We start from the raw sequence: 22149 nt of genomic DNA, 5'->3' as shown, positions 1-22149 counted from the left end.
CGTAAATGGTTTGAACCCAGGAGTCATATCATAATTAAGTAAAGTACGATCGTCCGGGTGAGTGTTGAAGGACTGTTTGAGATGACATTGACTGACGTTTCGACAACCTGAGCGGAAGTCATCTTCAGAGTCAGACTCTCGTACTTTACTTAATTATTTATTAATACGTTTTACATTAGCTAACGCTTACTTCTGAAGATGTATGTTGAGACTTCATCAACATCTTGTTAGCCTCATGTTTGTCACCGCAGTTTGCGTTCTATTTCTAATGAAGCTTCGTTGGCCAAAGACGAATTCAGGTTGTTTTGAACGTCTTTGCAACGTGTCTGATATATACAATCAGCAAATGCATCATTCCCCTGGACAGATTGGTCGAGGAATGCGTTGAAATGGAAAGGAACCTGCGAAATGATACCCTGGGCACCAGAGGTTTTTCTCGCGTGCATTTCCACACGATACGGTTCCGTGCCAAAATACTGGTAATTTGTAAATATGCCTTTGGCATTTGATTTGGAACTTCCTTTTTATATAGCCATCGACCACCTTATATGAACTCACGCAATTGAGCGGACGAAAACATTTACTAATTCGAATTTTTTTCATCACTGATCGATGTTTCGATGAATACTGAGTATGGCGATTCCCACTGTTTGATACAGTCTCTTTCACTCGTTGTTGGCTCGATTATCAGCCGCTGTTTCGGGAAATGAGCCGGCGCTCATTCCCGAAATCTCGGCGTCTCTTCTTGGGGAGGATACTTCGAGCGAGAGGCGGAAATCGAACCTACCGCGAAGGTAGTATTATCACTGAAGATTTACTGAGGTGCTCGTCAGTGTATTCCTCTGGTTCCTACTCGAATATTAAGCCAGTGACGCCTTCATTGTCGATAAAACCGTATAAATTTGAGGCATCAATAGTGCAAAATCTTATTGCGGTTTACCAGTCGCGCTGGTCAGCCATTTTAACTACACTGTCTTTGCTCCTACTCAATTCAAATGCGGTAAGTACAACAATCATACTTAATTGTTATTTCGGAGTAGGCTTAAAAGTATACGGCCCACACAACAATCAAAGCAGTTAAGAGCCTCAAACGATTTCGAATCCGACATAAGAAGACTGCCATATTCTACTAACCTTTTCATCCAGTTGACATAACAAACCGATAAACTGTCAGGTGCTCAACTGAAATTGCAATGCTTGGTGCAGCTAACAGAAAAACGTGAGGTTTAACTGCATCGAGATTATACTCCTCCGCAAACTGATCAAGATGGTCATATACTATATCAACGAGACCTTCCACTTCCTCGTGTCGGTATTTCGAACTCCTTTCGCCCCTTTCATGTACTTCCACATACAAGAGAGGACATGCATCATGTATCCTTGAGCTAGGTACTTGGTATGTTTTGGATTTTAAAGTTTTTGAAAAAGCGTCAAGTGAAGTAAGCAGACTAAACTAAAGCAAAGTTTGACCCTATGGTCAAAATTCGGATTTATCTTTTACCACCACGACCATGCTTGTCGAATGAGTACAGTGAAAGATTTTAATAGGGAATGCCATACGTATGTACGACGCGTATGCGCGAGTTCACCTAAGCGAATAAAAACGAGTTGTCCTGTTTTGTCTTCCTCTGTGCCTTTGTTATTCGTTGGCGTACCTTTACTTTATGCGGTAATGCACAGCAAAAGAAATGATAATGTATAAGTGGCAGGCCGCAAGCACGAAATTCGCATAGTATGAAAGGATCAATTAAAGCTCTCGTATCCAAATCACTGAAATGAACAAACATCGGGTTAATCACTGGCATATGCTTTTCTCTTTGCTTCATTAAGTTAAGAAACCGTGAACATACATTACTTGCTGGAACAGAACGGTGTTTAAAACAGGAAACTTTCACTCGCTTGGCACACTTCAATGACATGGACATATCAAGGTGTCATATTTCGAACGACAGTAGCAAACATTTTACATGCACTCGTGTCACTCGCAAAAAGGTGAAACTGGACACAATGTTGTTTGTTTGTGGTAACATCTTGATTGATGGTTGATTACATGAGCCGTACAATGCTGTGTAATGTTCGACTTTGATCAATAGTCCTTAGTATTTGCGATAGGTGAAGTGCTAATTGTGTTCTTGCATTAAAACCGTAGAAACGCAAAACTGGCTTGGGTAAGGAAAGCGCTTTACTAGTAAACACCGTTACCCACATGAAGAGCAACACATTCTACAGTGGATTTATGATGAGGCCCCATGAAAGAATGCCATCTAGGAAGTAACTCCTGTGCGAAATTTAAATGGAAAGAAATGTTGTTGACCGAAGCGCTTTAAATGGATTCAATATCCGCAGGTTGAGAATTTGATCGTGACACGAAGTAACGCCGTGACAGCAAGCGGATGTTATTTTTACCAGCGCTTGTCTATACAAAAGGGACAAGGCCACCCTGCTTTCAGCTTTACTGTTAACATGTAATTAGAACCAAATAATCAAATAACAGGAACATAAGACAAGTTTAATAATAGGGGAGCCAACGATGTCAAGACACCACAAGTTGGATATTGCTTTTCAATAAAACTTTTCTTTCACGCTCGATTTTTCTCACGCTTCTGCGTTTTTTTGGGAAAATCTGAAAACTGATTCTTGAATCCAAAATCGGATTTTGCTTTTTTTTGGCGAAATCCAAAAACGGATCACGAATCCAAAGTATCCACACTCGAGGAGGATACTTCGGATTAAAGCTAAATCCAGATTTTTGAGATTCATCGCGTCAGCGTTTTTGTGGGAAAGGATTTGAAAAAAGTATTTTCGACAAGCGGTTGTCCATGCAAAATGATACACAACACCTACCGTACGTGACAGTTTAGCCCAAATGTTTTTCTCGCGCCATTTTTACCGTACGATCGAAGACATGAATAGGTCGAAATTTACAGGAAAGCATGTTTTTCGTTCTTCGAGGAATGACGATCATTTATGGCCGAAATGTTTTTTCTGTTTTTGTTGCCGGTTTTGCAAAGAAATCAAGTAAAGAAACGAAACGGTTTCTTTAAAATGATCTACTTAAAGAGTATAAAGAGTACGATAAAAATATTATAGCTGACGTACGTGGTTTATGACTCACAAAAATATATTCACTTTCCATGTAAGACCCAGAGTGAATTAGATAAGAGTGTTGTTATGGCATGGTAGGGCTCCCCAGCACAGTCACAAATGAGTCAATATTTAGAATACCCGTTTCCGCAAGAATCAGTTGTCATGTCCCTGAAAAAACATGGCAGAAGCTGTCACGCGTGCTATGGCTTATTCTGATTGGTTAAAATTGGCGGCCCTTTGTTTCGCACGCAAAGTGTATCTAAAATAAATCCATTTGTGACTGTGCTGGGGCAAGGCCACAAAGTGATAGATCAACACACTTATCTAATTCAAGCTTCGTTAAACTAAGTCTGTTCTGTGGAAACTAATACAGATAGTGGTAACAGTGAGCCAATGTGGTTAGTATTGAGTGAGTTAGGAGTGAGGGCCAAATCCACACTCTCTAAGGGGTAAGACCAGGGGGTGCATGGAAGCGGTTGGTGGGGAGTTGGTAGCTTATATTCAATTGTGGAGAATAGGCTTCTTCAAAAGACAATGGGATTTTCGGACTTTACGGTAATTGCTTCTATTTCTGCTTACACAGGAAAAACATGATTCCTGGAAAGTCAAATGATCCCGGCACTGGGAAGTGTATTGTGTTTGTACACCTGTTGAATGATTTTGTGATGCCCTGTTCAGTGGACCCTCAAAAGGTAAAGAGCAACGTTTAACACTTTTTTTGCGTTATTGAGAGTTGGCGCACTGCTGATTGTCCATCACCAATGTGGCCTGGGATTGATTCCCAAATCTTACGGCATATTGGATTTCCATCAGTGTGGGTTTTCTTCTCCGTTCACAAAGTTTTTCCTCGATCTGGCACTCCGGTTTTCCCCACTTCAGAAAACCAACATTCAGTTTGATTTGATTTCATTTAAAGGTCTTATCTTAGATACCTGTTTGGGTTAATGCACTTTTCGTCATTAAATAAAGACTTTTAGTATATATTACACACAAGTGAATGGTGCTTTCCACGCATATTGATTGGCTAGCTTAGAGGTTAATAGCAAGGGAGTATTCACTTCTGAGGAAACGGAGAAGAACAAAATAGCTTCCCGTTTCGCATTGGTTTGAATGAAAAATTCCCTAAACCGTTTCTTGTGTTTTTCTTTGCTTAATCTCGATATATGATATTTAACAATTATTTTTATGAGCGCTCGCTCGGATATGAGATTGTAAATAACCAACGAGGCGCGTAGCACCGAGTTGGCTATTCTTGGTTTGCATCCACGTGACGAGAGGGCCATGTTGCTGTACAAAACAACAGAAGATGGGCCCACAAGTTTTGCATAAAAATAGAATCAAATTCCCAAAAGGCATTTTGCTGCATTGTTCTGTACACCAACATGGCGGCCATGACGTGAGATGCAAACCAGCAATAACCAGTCTCATATGCAACATGCGCGAATGGAATAATCGTTTTTATCAGTAGCTCATTACTAGGAGCGAACAACAGCCCTATATTCCTGCCACGGCGTTTTCAGCGTTTTCGGCGTTTTCTCCACGGCGATTTTTAGATTGAATTTCTCCCTAGAAAACCCGATGATCAATCACAAGAAACTAACTTGACGTCATAGCGTCACCTAGCCGGAACTACCTTTGTTTTTTGGCGGAAAAGGTATTCTAAAAATAGATCGGTCAGTAAAAATGACATAACATGGGCTTAGTATGGGAGTTCCTCACGCCTGGTAATGGGCCCCTGTTTTTATTAAAACATTCTGAACACTTAAACACTTGTAAATTAAAGCCAATCAGTTTCCAGCTTCACAACACTTGACGCAATCAGTTTTCATATACCATATAAGGTCATACGGTATATCAGCTGATAACCAAGATTGAATGAATCAGTGAGAAAGCTAGAAACGCAATATTCGATGTCGAAAATTAAATTGCTAACGAGTTAGCCGAGCGAAGACGCGAGGCTGACGAGGCGGCAGCCTCATTAGCTAGGGAGCTTAAGCACGCGCGTTTCTGAGACGCGAACGGCAACCGGAAGACGACATTTCTCGTGCCAGGAAAGTGGTGTCTCCCAGATTTTTTATACAAATCATCTCTAATGGAGAAAAGATACGTAGAAATGTAAATGTGGTTGTGTGAAGACAAGTTAAAAGGAAAAACAGCTCACTTCCAGTTGCCGTCCGCGTCTCAAAAACGCGCATGCTTAAGCTCGGTAATAGAGCCGAAGCACGAGAATGGTGTGTATGCAGAAAAAAATTAAATCGTAAATTTTTATATGGTGATTCAACTCAGAGTCAGTAATCGAATTTTTATTAGGCCTACTTAAAATCAGTTAACGTGTATTTTGGCCTAACTGACGGTGTTATATGTAGACATTCTCGTAATTTGGGCACCGGGTATTTTTGTATCAAGCTTAATTAACACAGTTACCCAATAATTGTATGAAAGCCTGCTTTTCATTCTCAGGCTCTACCGTGTATATTTATTTTCCATATAATAAAAACAAAATTACACGTGAGCCTGAAGATATGAGTTTTTTGTTCTTGTGGCAAGGACAATATCTCACTCGCTCGTGCAGAGATATATTGTTCTTGCCACCACAGGGCCCCCACACAATCTGTTAGTGTAACGTGTCTAACCCTTTCACTCCTGTGGGGTTCCCCATTGACGAGTAAAATCGTCTGGCGTTAGACAGAGTAAAATCTATAAGCCTCATTGGCCCTTACAGGAGTGAAAGGGTTAATTTTACAATAAATGTATTGGGTGCACTGTGTACTTCTTCTGTAGCGATATATCGATAAATATGTGCATGGACCAATGTTAAATAAGGCACATATTTATCGATATCTCGCTACAGAAGAAGCAAACGGTGAATCCTATACAGTTATTATAAAATTACAAACGGTTACTCAAACGGATTGTATGGGCTCCATGTGTTGCCACTCGAACATAAAATTCATATCTTCTCGCCACCGTGTAATATCCTCTACATATTACTCAGTGTTAAGCATTGATTGTAGCGAGTAATTTCTCTTGTTATGCAATATAGGGTCCATTTGATCATCCCATTTCTTTCCGTCTATATATAGTTGCCAAAACAAAGCCACTTTCGGCACATCATGCGTCCGGGGAAAAGTCAAAAGTGAGAAATCGTGAGGCTGTACGTCATGAAGTACTTAAAGTCAGCAATTAGTATTAATAGTTTTAATATAAGGCCAACAAATCCTTGAACATGTGTACAGCGATTTGCAATTCTATTTTCCTGTTTTACTTTATCAGTCGCTTGCCGAACAGATTCTTGATATGGAAAACGTTTGTGGCCAGTTTCCAAAGGATAAGTATTTCGTGCACAGAGGGAAAACTGTAAGTATTTCAAAACTTTTTTTTTTCAGGGTTGTTATGTATGGTCAGCTGACAAGTTGGGCCCTTTTTAGAGGTTGTAATACTTGTAAACAGGGGGTTTGGATTTTTTTATCACATTTTCGCAATCAATCCAGTGGAAAAGCCATTTAGCAGTCTATGTGACGACGTTCGTGCTGACATCCCAAGGAGAATCTTTTAAGGGAATCATGCAGTTGCTTATTCCGAAATTGAGAAAATATGGGGTGCACCGACTTTGTTCTGGCGGAAAATCTCATTTAAAAAAGTATATATGAAAAGAGAAAACCCCTCGATAAATCGCTCATTGTAACAAGGTGTATGTAACCTTAGAATCGACTTATCAATCGAACATTATGGAAGCAAACTTTTAACTGAAGTAAGAATTTCTGTGCGTAGAGTTTTAGAAATGGTTTTTTTTAAATTAGTGCAAGCCACTAAAACAAGAATTAAACATTAGAGCTTTTACTCAACTAGTGTCTTTATAAACGCTTTTCTTCTCAACTACTCCTGGAATTTCGAGGAGCGAAGAAAGAGGAGTTATGTAATTATTGCGTTCGACGTTCCCTTCTTCTTTGCTTCCAAAGCGACTGTCGAGGAATCTCGGATTATTGAAGTGCGTTAGACAGTAGGAAAGGGTAGGGAAAGAAACAATCTTATAGGAACCAAGTATGAGGATACGAGCATGTACTTCTTTGAGATGGTTTCAATTAGCGCTGAGTACTATGACTGAAATACTTTGCCCCTTGGCTAGACTGTAAATCATAAGTAAGTGCGATCTGTTTGATTTGAGATTCTAAGTTGTGGTCAAAATAACTACGCACCGTTTCTCAGGAAACGATACAGGATAAAGAGCACCCTGAGAGGACATGTGGTTACTGAACTCAGAAAGATTGAAGAAAATAAAAGGGAATCGAGTAACATCGGCATGGAGGGTGACATGCTGATCATTTCCGAGTACACTTCAACGTTTTTTTCACAGCAAGTTAAAGCGCGAATTGCTGTAATTATTAGTTCAATTCTTGGTGTGAATAAAGTGCATTAATATACACGAGACTTGTGAATCTCCAAATTCAGGTTGACAGTGGTTAATAGCACCAACAGCTTGCTTTAGTGCTCGTCTTCCCATTTAAATCCTTTGAGATGCTTTCACGACACAAGTTCACTGAAGTTATACCTGTCTGATGGGGTTCAGTAATATCTGGATGGGAGACAAAAGAGATGTACGACGCGTTATTTCCTTTCGTAGATGCCATACGCATCGCAATGCCTTTTTTCAATCGGAATACTCATATTTAACGGAATCCTGACCATTCGTCACTTTAGGAGACATAAATACAAAACCTGCGAAAAAGAAGGCACAAAAGCACATTGAAATGAATGTATATTTTAAAGTTTCAGTTATTAGAAGAATGAGAGAAGTGAGCTTCTTACTTAGCTGGACAATTTTATACAATTGTTTCTTGGTGATTGGTGTCTACGAGAGACAGTTATTGCTCAAAATTGTCCAGCTAATTGCGAGGATCACTTCTCTCTTTCGAAAAGCGCATTGTCTACAATCTCTGAGCCTGCAATCTCAAAACCACGTTTTAAGTGATTTCACCGTGCAGGTAAATACCATCTCCCTGTGCGACCGCAAGTGATTTCACTGCACGTGCAATTGCCAGCTGCCGGCGCGGCGGAGAATGACTATATATCACATTAGATCTATGCCATGTGTTTCAATCAGTCCAAAATGTTGTCGAAATGCTGAAAAGGTCTGGCTTCGGCTTGATACCCATGGGATATCATAAAACGCGCGGGAAAAACGACATGAGTGGTATGCGTTCTCCTGCATCGAACGTAATAAGTTATATGGACTATTAAAATAAGATTTATTCGTTTCTTTATAGAGAATAATAGCATATTAAGTATCCTAAGGAGGCTAAGTAAAACAAACAACGAGGCCATAATTGCGTACATGCATGAATGTTCACATTTCATGTTATATCATATCATATTATATCATATATACCCTCGGATTTTAAAGCAGCTTGGTGTAACTAATATCACACAGAGGACAGACCACAACGCCGGAAACTGCCCTGCACGGATGAATGAGTGAGTCCCGCAAAACGATTTATTAATCACTTACTTCACATCCTTTTAACACAGGTCGTACTCGATAAACCATTACAAGAACAGGGTATTGTTGGTGATTGCAATATTAAGGTGCTACTTCGCTTGCGAGGAGGAGGAGGAAAAGAAGGCGCTGCAGAACGAGAACAAAGCGGGAATGCTCCCCAAACAAATGAAACTGAACTACAAGGTATTTCCAATTCCTCTACTTGTCGAATAATGAGTTTCCATAAGAAGTCTAGTATCCGTATAATATTTTGTTGAAGAAGATATCAAACTTTTGGTGCTGGAGTTATGGAGTTAAAGAGATTTGCTGAGAGTTATACAACTTAATAGTTAACCATCTGGGTATGTACTCATTAATAGAATCTCTTCGTAACAAATCCGTCCTATTCAATCTGCAGATCTTAGCACCAAACTCAACAACGTTACTGATGGCAAGCCAGAGGACATAGAAGTTGAAGTGAGAACCCTGTTTTCAGAAATTAATTCCCTGGAAGATACATATGACAAGAAAAAGCTTTTAACTAAATTGACCGCTGTGGCAATAAGAGGACTACAAGAAGACTTGCAAAATCTTCTTAAAGAAAATGGCCTAAGTGACATGGCTTTACAACTTGTCTGTGATTACACAACGAAGCAAACTGACCTTGCCAAAAAGCTTTGCGAGGCCCAGAAATATGAAACAATGCAAGATGCGTTTTACGTGGTGCTTTCTGAAAAACTTCTCCCAAAGCTTGAAACACTTGGCGCCCTTGTTTCTAACGATATTGAAGTCGAAGGTCAGAACAGCTGGATCGAAAAAGTTATCAAGAGAAGCCCCTCTCTAACTAAGCTTCGGAGAATGAAATATAGCGAGCTCGACAACTTAATAACAGGAGCAACTGATGGAGACCGTTCAGTTGTGGAGAATTTGTTTGCAGAAGGAACTGAAATCAGAGAGCAATGCCAGCGGTATGGCATTGGACTTAAAACCGCAGAAAAGCTTGAGAGAAAAGGCGTCGAATCGGCAAGCGACATGTCAAAACAGCAACTGCTAGAAATAATTGAAGAGGCAGGCAAGGAAGAAAAACACTCAACTTTAAAGAAAATGTATTTTAACGAGAGTAGCGAGCGTGTTACAGAAAGGAAGGTGCAAAAGGAGAAGATTGAGCAGAATAAGAAAAGAATTAAAGAGGCAAAGGGGCTTGCTAAAGAAGCGCGTAAAATTACCCAAGAAGCTTCTGAGAAAAGCGAGAAGGCGTTGCACGAGAAAATGACGGAAATTGCCGGCAAGTTGAGTCTACCAGAAGGATGGGACAAACAGGAAAAGGATGATCCAAATGCCCTTTTGGAGCAGCTAAATAGAGAGATCAACATTGCATCAGATTCTCTGGCAATACCGCCTTATGTCACAAATGAAGATATTGCTTCAGCGGCAAGCGGTGGACTGGCACTTTACGGTATCCTATTTGACGATAATAACATAGAAGGTTTCTCCGAAAGTCCACCTTTCCCGTTACTTAAGAAACCAGAATACGTGGAGTGGCTTAGCCCAGCTCTTGGATTTCAAGTACGTTTCTTCAAATCAACCGAACAGCAAGCATCGACCAAATTTTACAAAACGGCGAAATCTTCCGGTCTCAGCATAGCCGCTTCGGTAACAGGTAGTGGTTGGGGATTTCATGCTAGCGCATCTGGTGCCCATAGTAGTGAAAGCAACCAAGACACTTCAACAAAGAAGCAGAGAAACACAACTCGCGCAACTGTTACCCAGTACATTTCTCAACCAACCAAGGCTTTCCGCATCCCCCTGGAAGATATGGAGCTGAACTATGAAGCTAGAGGTCACGCGAAAGAGGTAAAGGACAAAGAAAGCGCCGAGAATTTTTTGAAAATGTATGGATCACACGTGCCAAAGGGCGTTCACACCTTGGGTGGAATATTCTTCCGAAACTTGGATGTGAACACTGAAAGAGAAGCAAGTGTATCAGAAGTAATGATGGCAGCAGGCAAGCAATTTGACACCGAGGTCTCAGCCGGTTACAGTGGTTTTGGAGTCTCTATTGGAGGCTCAGTGAAGACAAATTCATTCGAAATAAGTGGCTCTACTGATGCTTCATCCACCGAGAACGTGAAATTCATGTCAGAAATGACTGTGCAAGTGCTAGGACCACCAACTACAAACCCTGAAATGTTTAGTCAATTACTACAAAGCAACAATGCAACATGGTATGTGATTGATCGAGGAGATCGCGCTGCTCTTGTTCCAGTGTGGGAGCTGATGGCTGATCTGAAAAAACAAGCAGAAATTCTTAAAGAAGTGTGGAACAGGATTCAGGAGAAAAGGGTAAGAGATTGAAGCAAAGACGAGAAATAAAATGGGGTACTTGAAATGATATGGCTCTTTGGTTCCTTGGTTTCGAAACAATTGTTTTGTTAGCAAGAGCTGGAAAAAAAAGTAAATCTTTGTTTATAGTGGAATTGCATTTAGCTATCAAACTAGTTCACAGGCAACCCAGTTTTAATAATCTGAAAAACTAGGCAATTTAAACTTAACAGGAACATGATTAAGAACCCCAAGTGGCAGGAGGCAACTAGGTGGCTATTTACAAAGCGTGGTAGAGTTGAATCTGGGACAACCCGAAACAAATCCAAACTTGAGGTTGGAATTGAACCCGGGGCAACCGCTTGCAAACCCAAGGACCTAACCACTGGTCCACGCCGCCTCCCCAAGCTGTATGATACGAAAACGCTAGAATTAGGTTTTGGATTAAAGTGCGGTCTTGGATCGAGGACCATGTTGACGACAAGGTCTAACCCGGTTCACTTGATTGCAGGCCACGGAAAAAGCAGACATTCTTGAAAAGGAGCGTCAGGAGGAAATGGTAAGAGAATAAAAGTATATATGACATATTTGAGGTAGCACTACACACTATGTCACCGGGTTGTAAGAGTGTAAGTAAGAGTGTTAGAGTGTCCGTGGTGCCAATAGGCCCGCAGCGGGTGCATGAGTTATTAAAATAAACAGGTCTGTTGGAAGCGTGCTTGAGTTTCAACAAAATGAGCCCCAAATCGGCAAGAATTTGTGACGCTGATGAATAATAAAGCCTCTTCTGTTTCCAATGGAATTACCTGGTGATAAATAACCTCGTCTAGGAGAGTAAATTTTTGACTTTGCAGAAACAATGGTCAACCTTAAGAGTTAGGCGACTGTGATCTTTGTGTTGCATTCGTACGTTTCTTGTCAAACTTTATAAGACTTGAAAGAACAAAAAACTAACTAACTAACAAAAACAAAAACCCGGTATCTTGAAATCATTTTGACATAGATGTATCATTTGTTTTGCGAGTAAACACGCATGGTAACTTGATCACGGCACCCGCTGAATTCGATGTCACTTTCGATTTTGCGATTTACTTCTGCAGCCAAAAAAGTACAATAGAAGAATTGAACGTAGCAAAAATCTCCCAAAATGTTCTTCGCTGATGGTAACTTTTTATATTCTCGGTTCAAAATTAACGTTGTTTTCTTGTCGCAAATTTTGTTGCTGATGGCAAAATATTTTATTTTCCATCCACCGTCCTGAAAACGCCCTTCTGCTCTTCCTAAAAACTGTGTATCAATATTTATTTCCTTTTGCATCAGTAATTGTTTTGCATAAAGCAGGCTAACAAAATCTGTACCTTGCTTAGTTCGCATTTATGAGCGTTAAATTCGAATTTTCGGTTCCATGTTTCTGTTGCAAAGTGATAGGTTTTTTGGGTCACCCATCCAGATACTAACCCCTCCTGACAACTTCAGTGAACTTTTGTGTTAAAAAGCTGTCAGACGCTCAGAATGCACACTTCAGCTTATGGTGGAAAAGAAGTTGTAAGGGAACTTGAAAATGATACGGAAGCTTGTAGGTGCCATCCGAGTTGTTTAAAAGCCGACAAAGTTACGAAAATCTGCGAAAATCCGACAACAAAGTTGTAAAAATCCGGCATCGGATATCTGCGACTTGTAAATATCCGGCCATCACTGGCAAACTTATTTAAGAAACATCCTATTTTGTCTACAGAAGCCCGAGTTTCAATGTGAAAGTTTATTGAGGACGCGTCAGTCAGTCACAAACAAATCCTGATTGCATCCTAGGACCATGCATGAATAAAACTTGAAGGTTTATAATCTTATGAGAAGAAGTGCTACGCCAGATGCAAAGAACCACAAAAAACACCCTTCATATTAGAAGTGGCTATAAACTATGTGGAAACGTATTTCTCATCTAATGCAGCAGCACAAGATCCCGATAGAAGGGAAAAACTAAACAGCACACACTATCATTACATATAATACAAGGAAAGAAAATCTCTCAAGGACATACTCGTTAAGGAAAAACTGTGAATTGAAGGCTTCATAATTATCGATCTGTAACCACAAATATGGCCTTAAAAAACCGTTCAAAATTACATCAGGAAATGTCGATACAGAAAAATTGAATTTCCGCTATGGAAAATTGATTTTCGAGGTCAGGTATTAGATTACCCAATCACGATGTGGAAAATAACACAAAGTGGAACCAAGGCCGGAAAATTGATTGCCGACTAACAACAACATTACCCAAATCGGAATTAATGCCCTCTATACTGCTTCCGAATAACATTAATGGGGTCATCGGAAATCATTTATCCAGTCGGGCGTTATCGACTTCCCCCGCTACTTCTTCAATGCGCGTCATCACATTTTACTGATCACATGCGCATGTGGCCAAAATCGATGTCGAAAATTCCGTTAACGGAGATCGAGATGGTTCTTATGATCGACTTACTTTTTTTATTTAAACTCTATCTTATCTCATCATTTATTGTACTTCTTTGCTTTTTATCTCTTACCCTTATTACTGTTGCTTTTTTATTACTTGCTTGTGCTTTTGTAGCTGGGGTATTACGATTGTCCCCTATTTTTTGGAAGTTCTTCGGGTTAAGCACTTTAAGCTTTATTTAAACTTGAACTTTACCACTATAAGCTTGATCAAAAATCACTTTCCTATTTTTCTGCAGGTTTTGAAATTGTGTTTATTTGACTCCTGAGTAACAAAATTTTGCTCTTTGGTTTTTATCCAAAGGCAGTTTAATTTTTTAAAGTGAAAGTTTTGGATTTCACTGTCCGCCAGCACTCATCTTCAAAACTGACCGATTGATTCTCAGAGGGTTGGATGTAGAAAATTAACGTCATTTATTCACTAGCTTAAAATTTCAGCATGTAAATGCAACTTATTATCTATGCAAAACACCAGTTAAAAGTCTGAAAGCCCGAAACTCCTGTGCTGCCTATTAATCTAGCTGCGTATACACGCATTGCATTCTTAAACTAGTGAGTCTTTTACAAAACAATACAAGGAGACCGAGCATCTACAACCCGGCTGCAACCCAATTTTTCAGAACTCAGATGTCAGATTTTTACAAGTCGGATGTCGGATTTTCACAACTCGGATGTCGGATTGTTACAACCCGATGTCGGATTTTCACAACTCGGATGTCGGATTTGTACAATTCCGATGTCGGATTTCCACAACTCGGATGTCGGATTTTTACAAGTCGGATGGCACATACAAGCTTCCGTAAAATGATCAACATGTCAGCCTCGAAATCACTGTTTCTCGATTCCCTTTATTTTCTTCAATCTTTCTGGGTTCAGTATTTTGCTAGTAACCACATGTCTTCTCAGGGGGCTATTTACCTAAAACATCTACCATGGCACTTCAATGATATACGTGTACAATATCGTGTGCTATTAGAGCTACATATTGCGCAAAGACAACTTGAATCTCCTAGAAGACAAAACGCAGCTCAGTTTACAATTATATAGAATAAAGAGCTGTGTTACGGCACTACCACACGTACGCAATGCGTGCCTACTTTTTTATCATTCTATAACTGCGGCGGTCTAGCTCATGAGGTTCAAGAGAAAAGAGCGACGGATGCGAAGTATACCGATGACAATTTTTTATGAACTTATGGGTCTCCTGAATGAAAGAACGTGGGTTTTAAATTTAAGTTCTTGGAACGGGACTTTGAATGGTAAAAGGGGTTATGCGGGGAGAAATGTTTTATTAGCAAGACCTGTAGGGTATGAAAAACATACACGTGAGATTTGGAACAAAATAATTCTTTGGGAGTGGGATTGTTACAGGCTTTACATTGGTCCAGTACCATTTTAAAGGCTGTCTAAGCTGGTTCCGACGTGTTTGCGGATAAGAAACAAGCAGAAATTCTTGAAAAAGTTGAGAAAGAAAATTAGAAGAAAAGAGTAGAGGATTTAAAGTATATTTAACACTTATATCAAATTTACTAGTTCCTGGATTTCCATTTTTGTTTTTTGTTTTTTACCTACATTGTAATAGCCCTTCCTGAACAAAATCAATGTTTGGAAAGCAGTAGTTATTCTTATTTAAAGGTGTTGTTAACGGTCGTTAACTTTGATCAAAACCAGTAAACAGATGCTGTACAAGTTTCTAAAATGGTATTTAAAAATATTTAATACTTTTTCTTAACAACACCGGGAGAATTATAAATACTAGACGCTCCGTGAGCTTAAACTGGGTTGCCTTTTGTACGGGCTGTCACAGTCGGTTAGTGCGTAATTTCCACTGTTTACAAGGGGTCTTAGTTTTCGTAAACAAAGAAACGTTTTCGTACTACGAAAGCTAAGACTCGGTCGTCCCCGGGGTCGGTTAGTGCGATATACCTTCGATCTCCGGATCTCACCTCCTTGTTTCGACTTCTTTCCCTTCAGTGTAGCTTAAAGTAGCCTTAAATGCTCTTAAAACGGAGCACTGATGAAAAGAGCCGGGTGGTAAAATGAGCGCACCGTTGGCTCCCTGGGAGAATACCCTCGCTCTAGAGGGTAAAGAAACTACCGACGTTAAATGAGGTGTACCTTTACCTTTACACGCTGGAATGTTGTGTAACAGAAAAAAAAAGTGATATTCGTCGATGTTTACTTATTGGCGCGGAAACTAAAGATATGGTCTTTTGAAGAACGAGAAACTCAGTCTGTTAACCCTTTGGTTGTAACCACTAAAAGTGTGATGCACGAATTATTTTGTCAGTACACTTCCAGCATCAAAACAAGTCCACAAGTTAGCCGTTCGTCACGTAAGCAATAAACTGATGCCGTAGATGGTCAATCTTTTTTTTATGTCTGATAGGGGACTGAAACAGTTTTACATGTAAGACATAAGTGGTTTTCTGTAAGTTTCTCCGTATTTGCCTCACACCCTAACAAATTATCAGTACGGAAACGAAACACTATTTATTCTTGAAATAACTTCTTGTTTATACATAATTGTTGCATAAATTAAATTTGGTCGAGAACGTAAAAATTCACTTAAATGCGCATTATATAAGCTTTGAAAGAAAAATTGCTGGCTTCCCAAATTAACTTCGTTTTACACCAGAATCACTAAACAACCTGTCATCGTTATGAAAACTACTCCCATATCAAATTTCAACCCACGCATACAAATTAGTTAATATTTTAATACACAACACTATGAATCCACAAAGGCAGAAGAATCTTACAAAAACCTTTTCCAGCCTAAAATTTTATTGAAACAAACAACACATTTGCTGTTAGAGGCAACAAAAACCTTTCCTATTTTATTCCGTTTGTGCAAACAAGAAACACACTCCGTGTCAAAAACCATTCACAGCTAAATAAATTTCTCACCGGAGTTCTGGAGTTTAGGGTTTAGGTAACCCTAAACCTTTTCTGAAGAACGTTTTCTTTGATTAATGAAGAGTAAAATAGAAAAAGAGCTTTCTTTCAAATAATATTGACTGTCAAGAATTAGTCACATTTCCAATTATTTTTCCCATTTTCTTTTACCTGAGGACCGTGCAGAGTTCAGTGCAAATGAATATAAATAGCCAGACAACAGAGATAACACAGATGCATTCAAGGTGTTCGACTTTTTTAATGAGTTTGTTAAACCCATATCCAACCAGACAAAGTTACCACAGAATTTGCCATTTGGTTTCAGTCTTGTACATAACATAAAAGTTAGTAAAATATTTAGAAATACAGATCACTCTTGGACGACCGAAAGGTGCAATTGTTGTCAAAGTCCATTATTCGTCGCTTTGAAAATTCCAGGCCCCAGGCCCCAAAAGGTGGATAACGCTATCCACCGGATAAATCACTATCCAGTGGATATAGCAATTGGTTTCGCTATGACTTATCATTCCACTGGATAGTGATTCATTCCGCGGATAGCGCTATCCATCGGTTGAACAACTGGTTAACTCTCTTGTTTCGAATTGAAGTTTCATTTTTGAATTCCATAAGGGTATATTTTGTTTAAAGATCCACTAAACGCCATTCGCGTTACATCAACTTCGACGCTATTGCAGGTTAATTAAATATTATACTTTGTCCACCGGATAAAATGTACGCATTTATACTATCCCCAGAAACCTACCAAAGATACGCACAGAAGACTCCAGGCACAAAAACAATACTTAGCAGGGGAGTGACAGGAAAGACCCTATTGCGCAACTTTTCCGACTGCCATATGGCAACCCAATAATTAGCCCGGTAAGATGTGTTCTTGGCATACAATGACCGGATATTGCATTGCATGCAACAAAAACACAAAAACTCGTTTCCGGTCACGCACACAACTCTTTAATACATATTTCGCCATCGCACTATCGCCGAGTCGTCCGTGGTTTATAATAATAATAATAATAATAATAATAATAATAATAATAATAATAATAATAATAATAATAAATGAATAAGTAAATAAATAAATGAATAAAGGGTCCGAAGTCCAAAAACGGAGACGAATGCTATACTAACAAAGTAATAATGTTTGCAATTTCTTCTTGAATTTCTTTCGCACTCAGACTGTTTTAAGCCTACACCGATAACGTAAGTCTTTAATTCTATATTCATAGCGATCCAAATATCCAAATTAGAAATATAAAAATCGAATTGAACACCCTACAAGAATTAAAAGTTTGTGCTGTTACAGAACTAGCTAGAAGAGAACGTATAAACCTCATGACTTATACGAGCAGTTAAACAATACTTAAAGAACAAAAACCATGAGTGGATTCGGCGCCTACGAGTATAACTTTTTTTGAGTGCGTGTCCCCGTGAACGGTAGCGATCAAGAATATAGGAGAATGGTGCCACAATATTAAAATCAAGTACTCCCGACTCCTAGATAGAACAGATGATAATATGATAATTAACAACTATGGGCCTTACTCGCGCGGCGGCCATATTGACCATATATTCGGTGAATTGTTGTTTTAGTATATACTAAAACGATTACAACGATTACGTATATACAATATTTTCGGGCGCAAATCCCGCGCAAAGTTGCTCGGAGGTGACTATAGAGATTACTTCATGGAAAATGCGCGCGTATGATTTTTATTCACGAGTTGAGTAGTATCAGAAAACGAAGGAGCGAGTGAGCGAACGAGTGAGTTTTCTGATACGAAACAACGAGTGAATAAAAATCGTACAAAGCGTTTTCCATGCTGTAATGTGTTTATTTCATAGGTACTGAGGTTTTGTTCGTGGTAGTGTTTGATAGACAAATTTATGTCGCACAAATGGAGTGCGACGATGAAAGCAATAAACAATGGTTTAAAATCGCCCAACCGACAATTTGTTTAAAAATAATTAAAACACTTACTGTGTTTCAGGTATTCCAAAGTAGTCCAAAGTGAAGAGTGTTTTTAGTTCGTCGCTTGTCAAAGCTACTGGCGCTTTGGGTTTATATTCCTTTCCTTGCTTCCTTAGTTGTTTTTTTTTTTTGGACTAAAGAACCTCTCTGGTTTTCTCAAATACCAGCCGAGGTCGTTTCTGCTCGTGGAATAGCCCTTTTTCTTCAGTTGTTGTTCCAAGTTAGCCACTAAACTTCGAAGGAAAGTTGGCTCGTATTGATTGCCGTCTTTAGTACGGACGGAGTTGATAAATTGGTTGATGTATTCAGTATTCATTCAGCTCAACCGCTGGAATAACTCTTCCATTTTCCTGTCTTCGACCTTCGTTTTCAAAAGTCGCTTAAGCAATCGTACATCTCGTTCGGTTTTTTTGAGCGACATTTCTGTTTTCATGTTCTAAAATAAATTCCTCAACTATGCAAAAAGAAGCAAACCTTCCCTAGGCCATTCTTCAAAGCGGGCGGTTTTTGTGCAATGGCTGTCGGATGACTTTCCATTCGATACGTTCATTCATCACTAGTAAAATTTTGTCGTTCGCGTTGCTGATTGGACGAACGATATTTCTTCACAGTGAAATTTTATCGTTCGTGTTCCTGATTGGCTACATTTAGAATCAGTACGAATTTTATTCACTATGATTTTCATGGATAAATCTCAGTACCTATGAAATAAATTGGTATAGGGTATATACAATAACTTTTATAGGACTGTATAAAACAGTTGTTTCCATGAAATTGCCACATAAAATAAACTAAGGTATACAGTGAACTAAGAACACCAAAACGTTTTTGTTATTATGGTTATTTCAAGAAATCAATGTATCCATTCTTGGATATACGAATTGCTACGGCATATGAAAACCCTGTTTTAAGCCTGGTTTCCATATGATCGTCCGGATCGCCACGATCACCCCAGTCGTTTCAAATAATGTTCAGAGGCGACCGGGGCGATTATATTGGAAACGGTTACCCAGACGATCGCTTCAACGACCCGGGGGACTGAGACGACCTCGATCGTCCGGATAGAACTCATTCCTATCCAGGCTTTACACTGAATCAGTTGCATAATGATAGACGAAATTCTTCATTAATCAAAGCTGTTGCATCATTGCTTTTTTTTTTTTGACATTGACATTTGACATTAAATTGAAGATTAGATTTGCAGCGTGATGGTGTGTGGGAAATGGGATAGCTTCAACGTTCTCTTTCAGGACTCACTTTGTAAGACTGTCTGACCTTGTGCACTTTGTTGCAGGATAAATACACCTGTCCATTCTACCCTATCAAAGGAAAAAAGTACACGGTTGAAGAAGAATTATGCATTGACTTGGCAAACGAAGGAGTTCCTGACCTGGCCACTGAAGTCATTGTTTACGCTACAATTTCAATGATTCAGTTTGATGACCTTCCCGACGCGGAGTCGTTGCGTTTTCGGTTCGTGTATCCCTGGTCTCTTCCTGCAGATGATTTGGCTCAGTTTTAGGTACTTTCACAAATCCGTCGTGAGGTTGAACTGATCGTAAGCACCAAGAGTCCTAGTGGCGTGATTGAGAGAAAGGTCTTTTGCCGTGGTGGTAAAGGAGTGAAGTCTTGCAATTCAGAAAACATTTCACTTCCTGTACCATGCAATGGCGATAGAATAGTGCGAATCTTTTTTAATAGTCAGTTGAAGTTATTTGATAAGGCCTTTGTTCAAATTGCGGGTTATTACCGCAAGTGATAAAACGTACGGTTAAACCGTTGGAGGTTCAACCTCCAATTGACGCTGGGATTCAAGGGTGGTTTTTTCCATTTGCAGTTTGTTATAGATGTCTTTGCTCCGTTGTCGTGAGCACAAGTTTTATATATGGTAAGATCTCAGCTAATATAATTGGTCGCGAGGGGATACGAATTTTATCCTCTCGTGCTGCTGGTATATCTCACGAGTGAGCGCAGCGTGGCAACCTATTCTAAGTATTACGAGAGTTCTTCTTAAGGGATTTTTTCGTGTTGAAACTAGGTAAGCAGAAGGGCTGTAATTCTTTTTGATGGAGTGATAAAACCTTAGTTTACGTGAGTGCTGAAGCCTCGGGTTCCAGTAAGATACATTTCTTTTTCATCTTTCTTGATTTTGCTGTCATCCAATGAATTGTAATTAAAGTCATATAAATTGAAATATTCGAATTTCTTACCTTTATATTGTAAATTGGTAATAGTTTTATTGATATATATGATTGTGGGGTATTAATCAAGTTCGGCGCGCTCTACTTGCTATATTTGACGCTATGTTATGTACTTTCAAATATCGTTTACAGAATTGAGATGGGCCCTTTCGGTTGTAGAGTTGTCCCAGGATTTGAAATCCAACTTAACAAAGGTACCCCAGATTTCACTACTGTAAGTTAAAATTGGTGAGATCATGGAGTCAAAAATTTTGAACTCAAGTTAAGGTTTCAGACCATATCAGTGTTTCGTCTCAAACTAAAGAGAGCATGGAGGGCCTTTTGTCTAAGTGGTCTAGTGAAAACGTAAAGTTTCCAGTGGATGTGATACAAGTTCCTAGGTAGATGTAGTTTGGACAATGTCGATTTTTTTCATTGACAGTGTAGAAGCTAGAGACGCATTTTCTTTTGAATTTTTGCAAAATCATTATCTTGATTTTCGTAGGATTAATTTTTAGCATCCAGGGCCCGGTTGTTCAAAAGCCGATTAGCGATAATCCTAGATTAAAAAATAAACAAGGATTTTATTTCTCTACTCACACAAGCTGTTCAACGCTGATATTCGGCAAAACTTTACATTAGAAGAAGTCAATCTTGAAAAACAAAAATAAGCAAAAGAAACTTTCACCAAAAAGTTCAACACATGAAACAAATGTATATGTTCTAGCTAATCCCGGGTTAAGTTAATCGGCTTCCGAACAACCGGGCTCAGGAGTTGAAATACGAGGATAAGGTGTTCAAGCAGTTTTGAAGTCCTACTTTAGATCGTGATAAAACAGTTAAGTCATCTACACATAAAAGGGAGTTGAGTTTCATGCCATTTGGTAAAACTAATGGGTCAGATAGGATATTGTTAAATGAACAACTAAGGCCAGTTTCAAACGTCGAACTTTACATTTGCCGAAACTAATGCAAATGAGCGAAAACAATAGATTTTTCGCATTTGCATTAGATTCGGCACATGTAAAGTTCGGCGTTTGAAACGGGCTGAAGTCAGTAAGATGCAGGTTAAATAGAAGAGGGCGTAAGATGCAACCTTGGCGAACGCCTCAAGATTGCATACTGAAAAGGTCGCGTTTTATTACTTCCTAGCCTGACAGTGCAAGTAGAATTCGTGTATAAGCTTTTTATTAGGCTAAAAGAACTCCCTCAGACATTATCTTGTAATAGTTTGTATAGAAGTCCATTGTGCCATACCGAATCGAAGACTTTTCTGAAGTCAACAAAGCATGCATATACTTTGGTCTGATGACCATGCACGTATTTATCGATTAAAGTTTGTAATTTTAGACAAGGTCTGCTGTGCGATTATTAGAGTAATCATTTCTTAATGTGAATTAAGTGGTTCGTTTGAGTGGAGTGATTGGAAATGTCATCCATCAAATGACATCCATTTTCTTCTGTAACGGGAGGGATGCTTGTTTCCTTTACGGTGTCATCCATTAATCCATTGATTTTATTAGAGAGGGACCCACGGGTGAAGTGCAATGCCCGAGGCCCATAGAGCACTGAATAAGAAAACAACCGCATCACGTGAGGGTGCACCCCCTAAGAGCCGAGCCGCCAAACTAGCTCGCCGGGGGATCGAACCCCGTGTCACAACCAAGAACCTAAACGTATATGGTCCAAGAACACCAGTGCTTTCCAGAGTGTGTTAATATTGT

At 39.3% G+C, this 22149-nt stretch overlaps 1 protein-coding gene across 1 annotated transcript; it reads left to right on the top strand.

The window, feature by feature from the left end:
- The first annotated feature begins 723 nt into the window (after nucleotides 1-723).
- On the top strand, nucleotides 724-21769 carry LOC137971287 (uncharacterized). The gene is made up of 7 exons (XM_068818091.1): nucleotides 724-1000; nucleotides 3671-3779; nucleotides 6361-6444; nucleotides 8614-8767; nucleotides 8982-10906; nucleotides 11397-11444; nucleotides 19540-21769. Exons 1-7 carry the CDS (start codon nucleotides 996-998, stop codon nucleotides 19765-19767), a joined length of 2553 nt encoding a protein of 850 aa, XP_068674192.1. The 5' UTR covers nucleotides 724-995; the 3' UTR covers nucleotides 19768-21769.
- The last annotated feature ends 380 nt before the right edge of the window (nucleotides 21770-22149 follow it).

The sequence above is a fragment of the Montipora foliosa genome, chromosome 9, assembly GCF_036669935.1.
Source record: "Montipora foliosa isolate CH-2021 chromosome 9, ASM3666993v2, whole genome shotgun sequence".
Taxonomy (NCBI): domain Eukaryota; kingdom Metazoa; phylum Cnidaria; class Anthozoa; order Scleractinia; family Acroporidae; genus Montipora; species Montipora foliosa.
Note: the sequence above shows the minus strand (reverse complement) of the source record. Positions and strands in the feature narration are given on the sequence as shown.

Excerpts from the sequence above, each read along its gene's own strand:
- LOC137971287 (XM_068818091.1), top strand. Across the intron at positions 3,780-6,360 it reads GTTCAGTGGACCCTCAAAAG|TCGCTTGCCGAACAGATTCT; the intron begins GTAAAGAGCAAC and ends TTACTTTATCAG. Across the intron at positions 6,445-8,613 it reads TCGTGCACAGAGGGAAAACT|GTCGTACTCGATAAACCATT; the intron begins GTAAGTATTTCA and ends CTTTTAACACAG.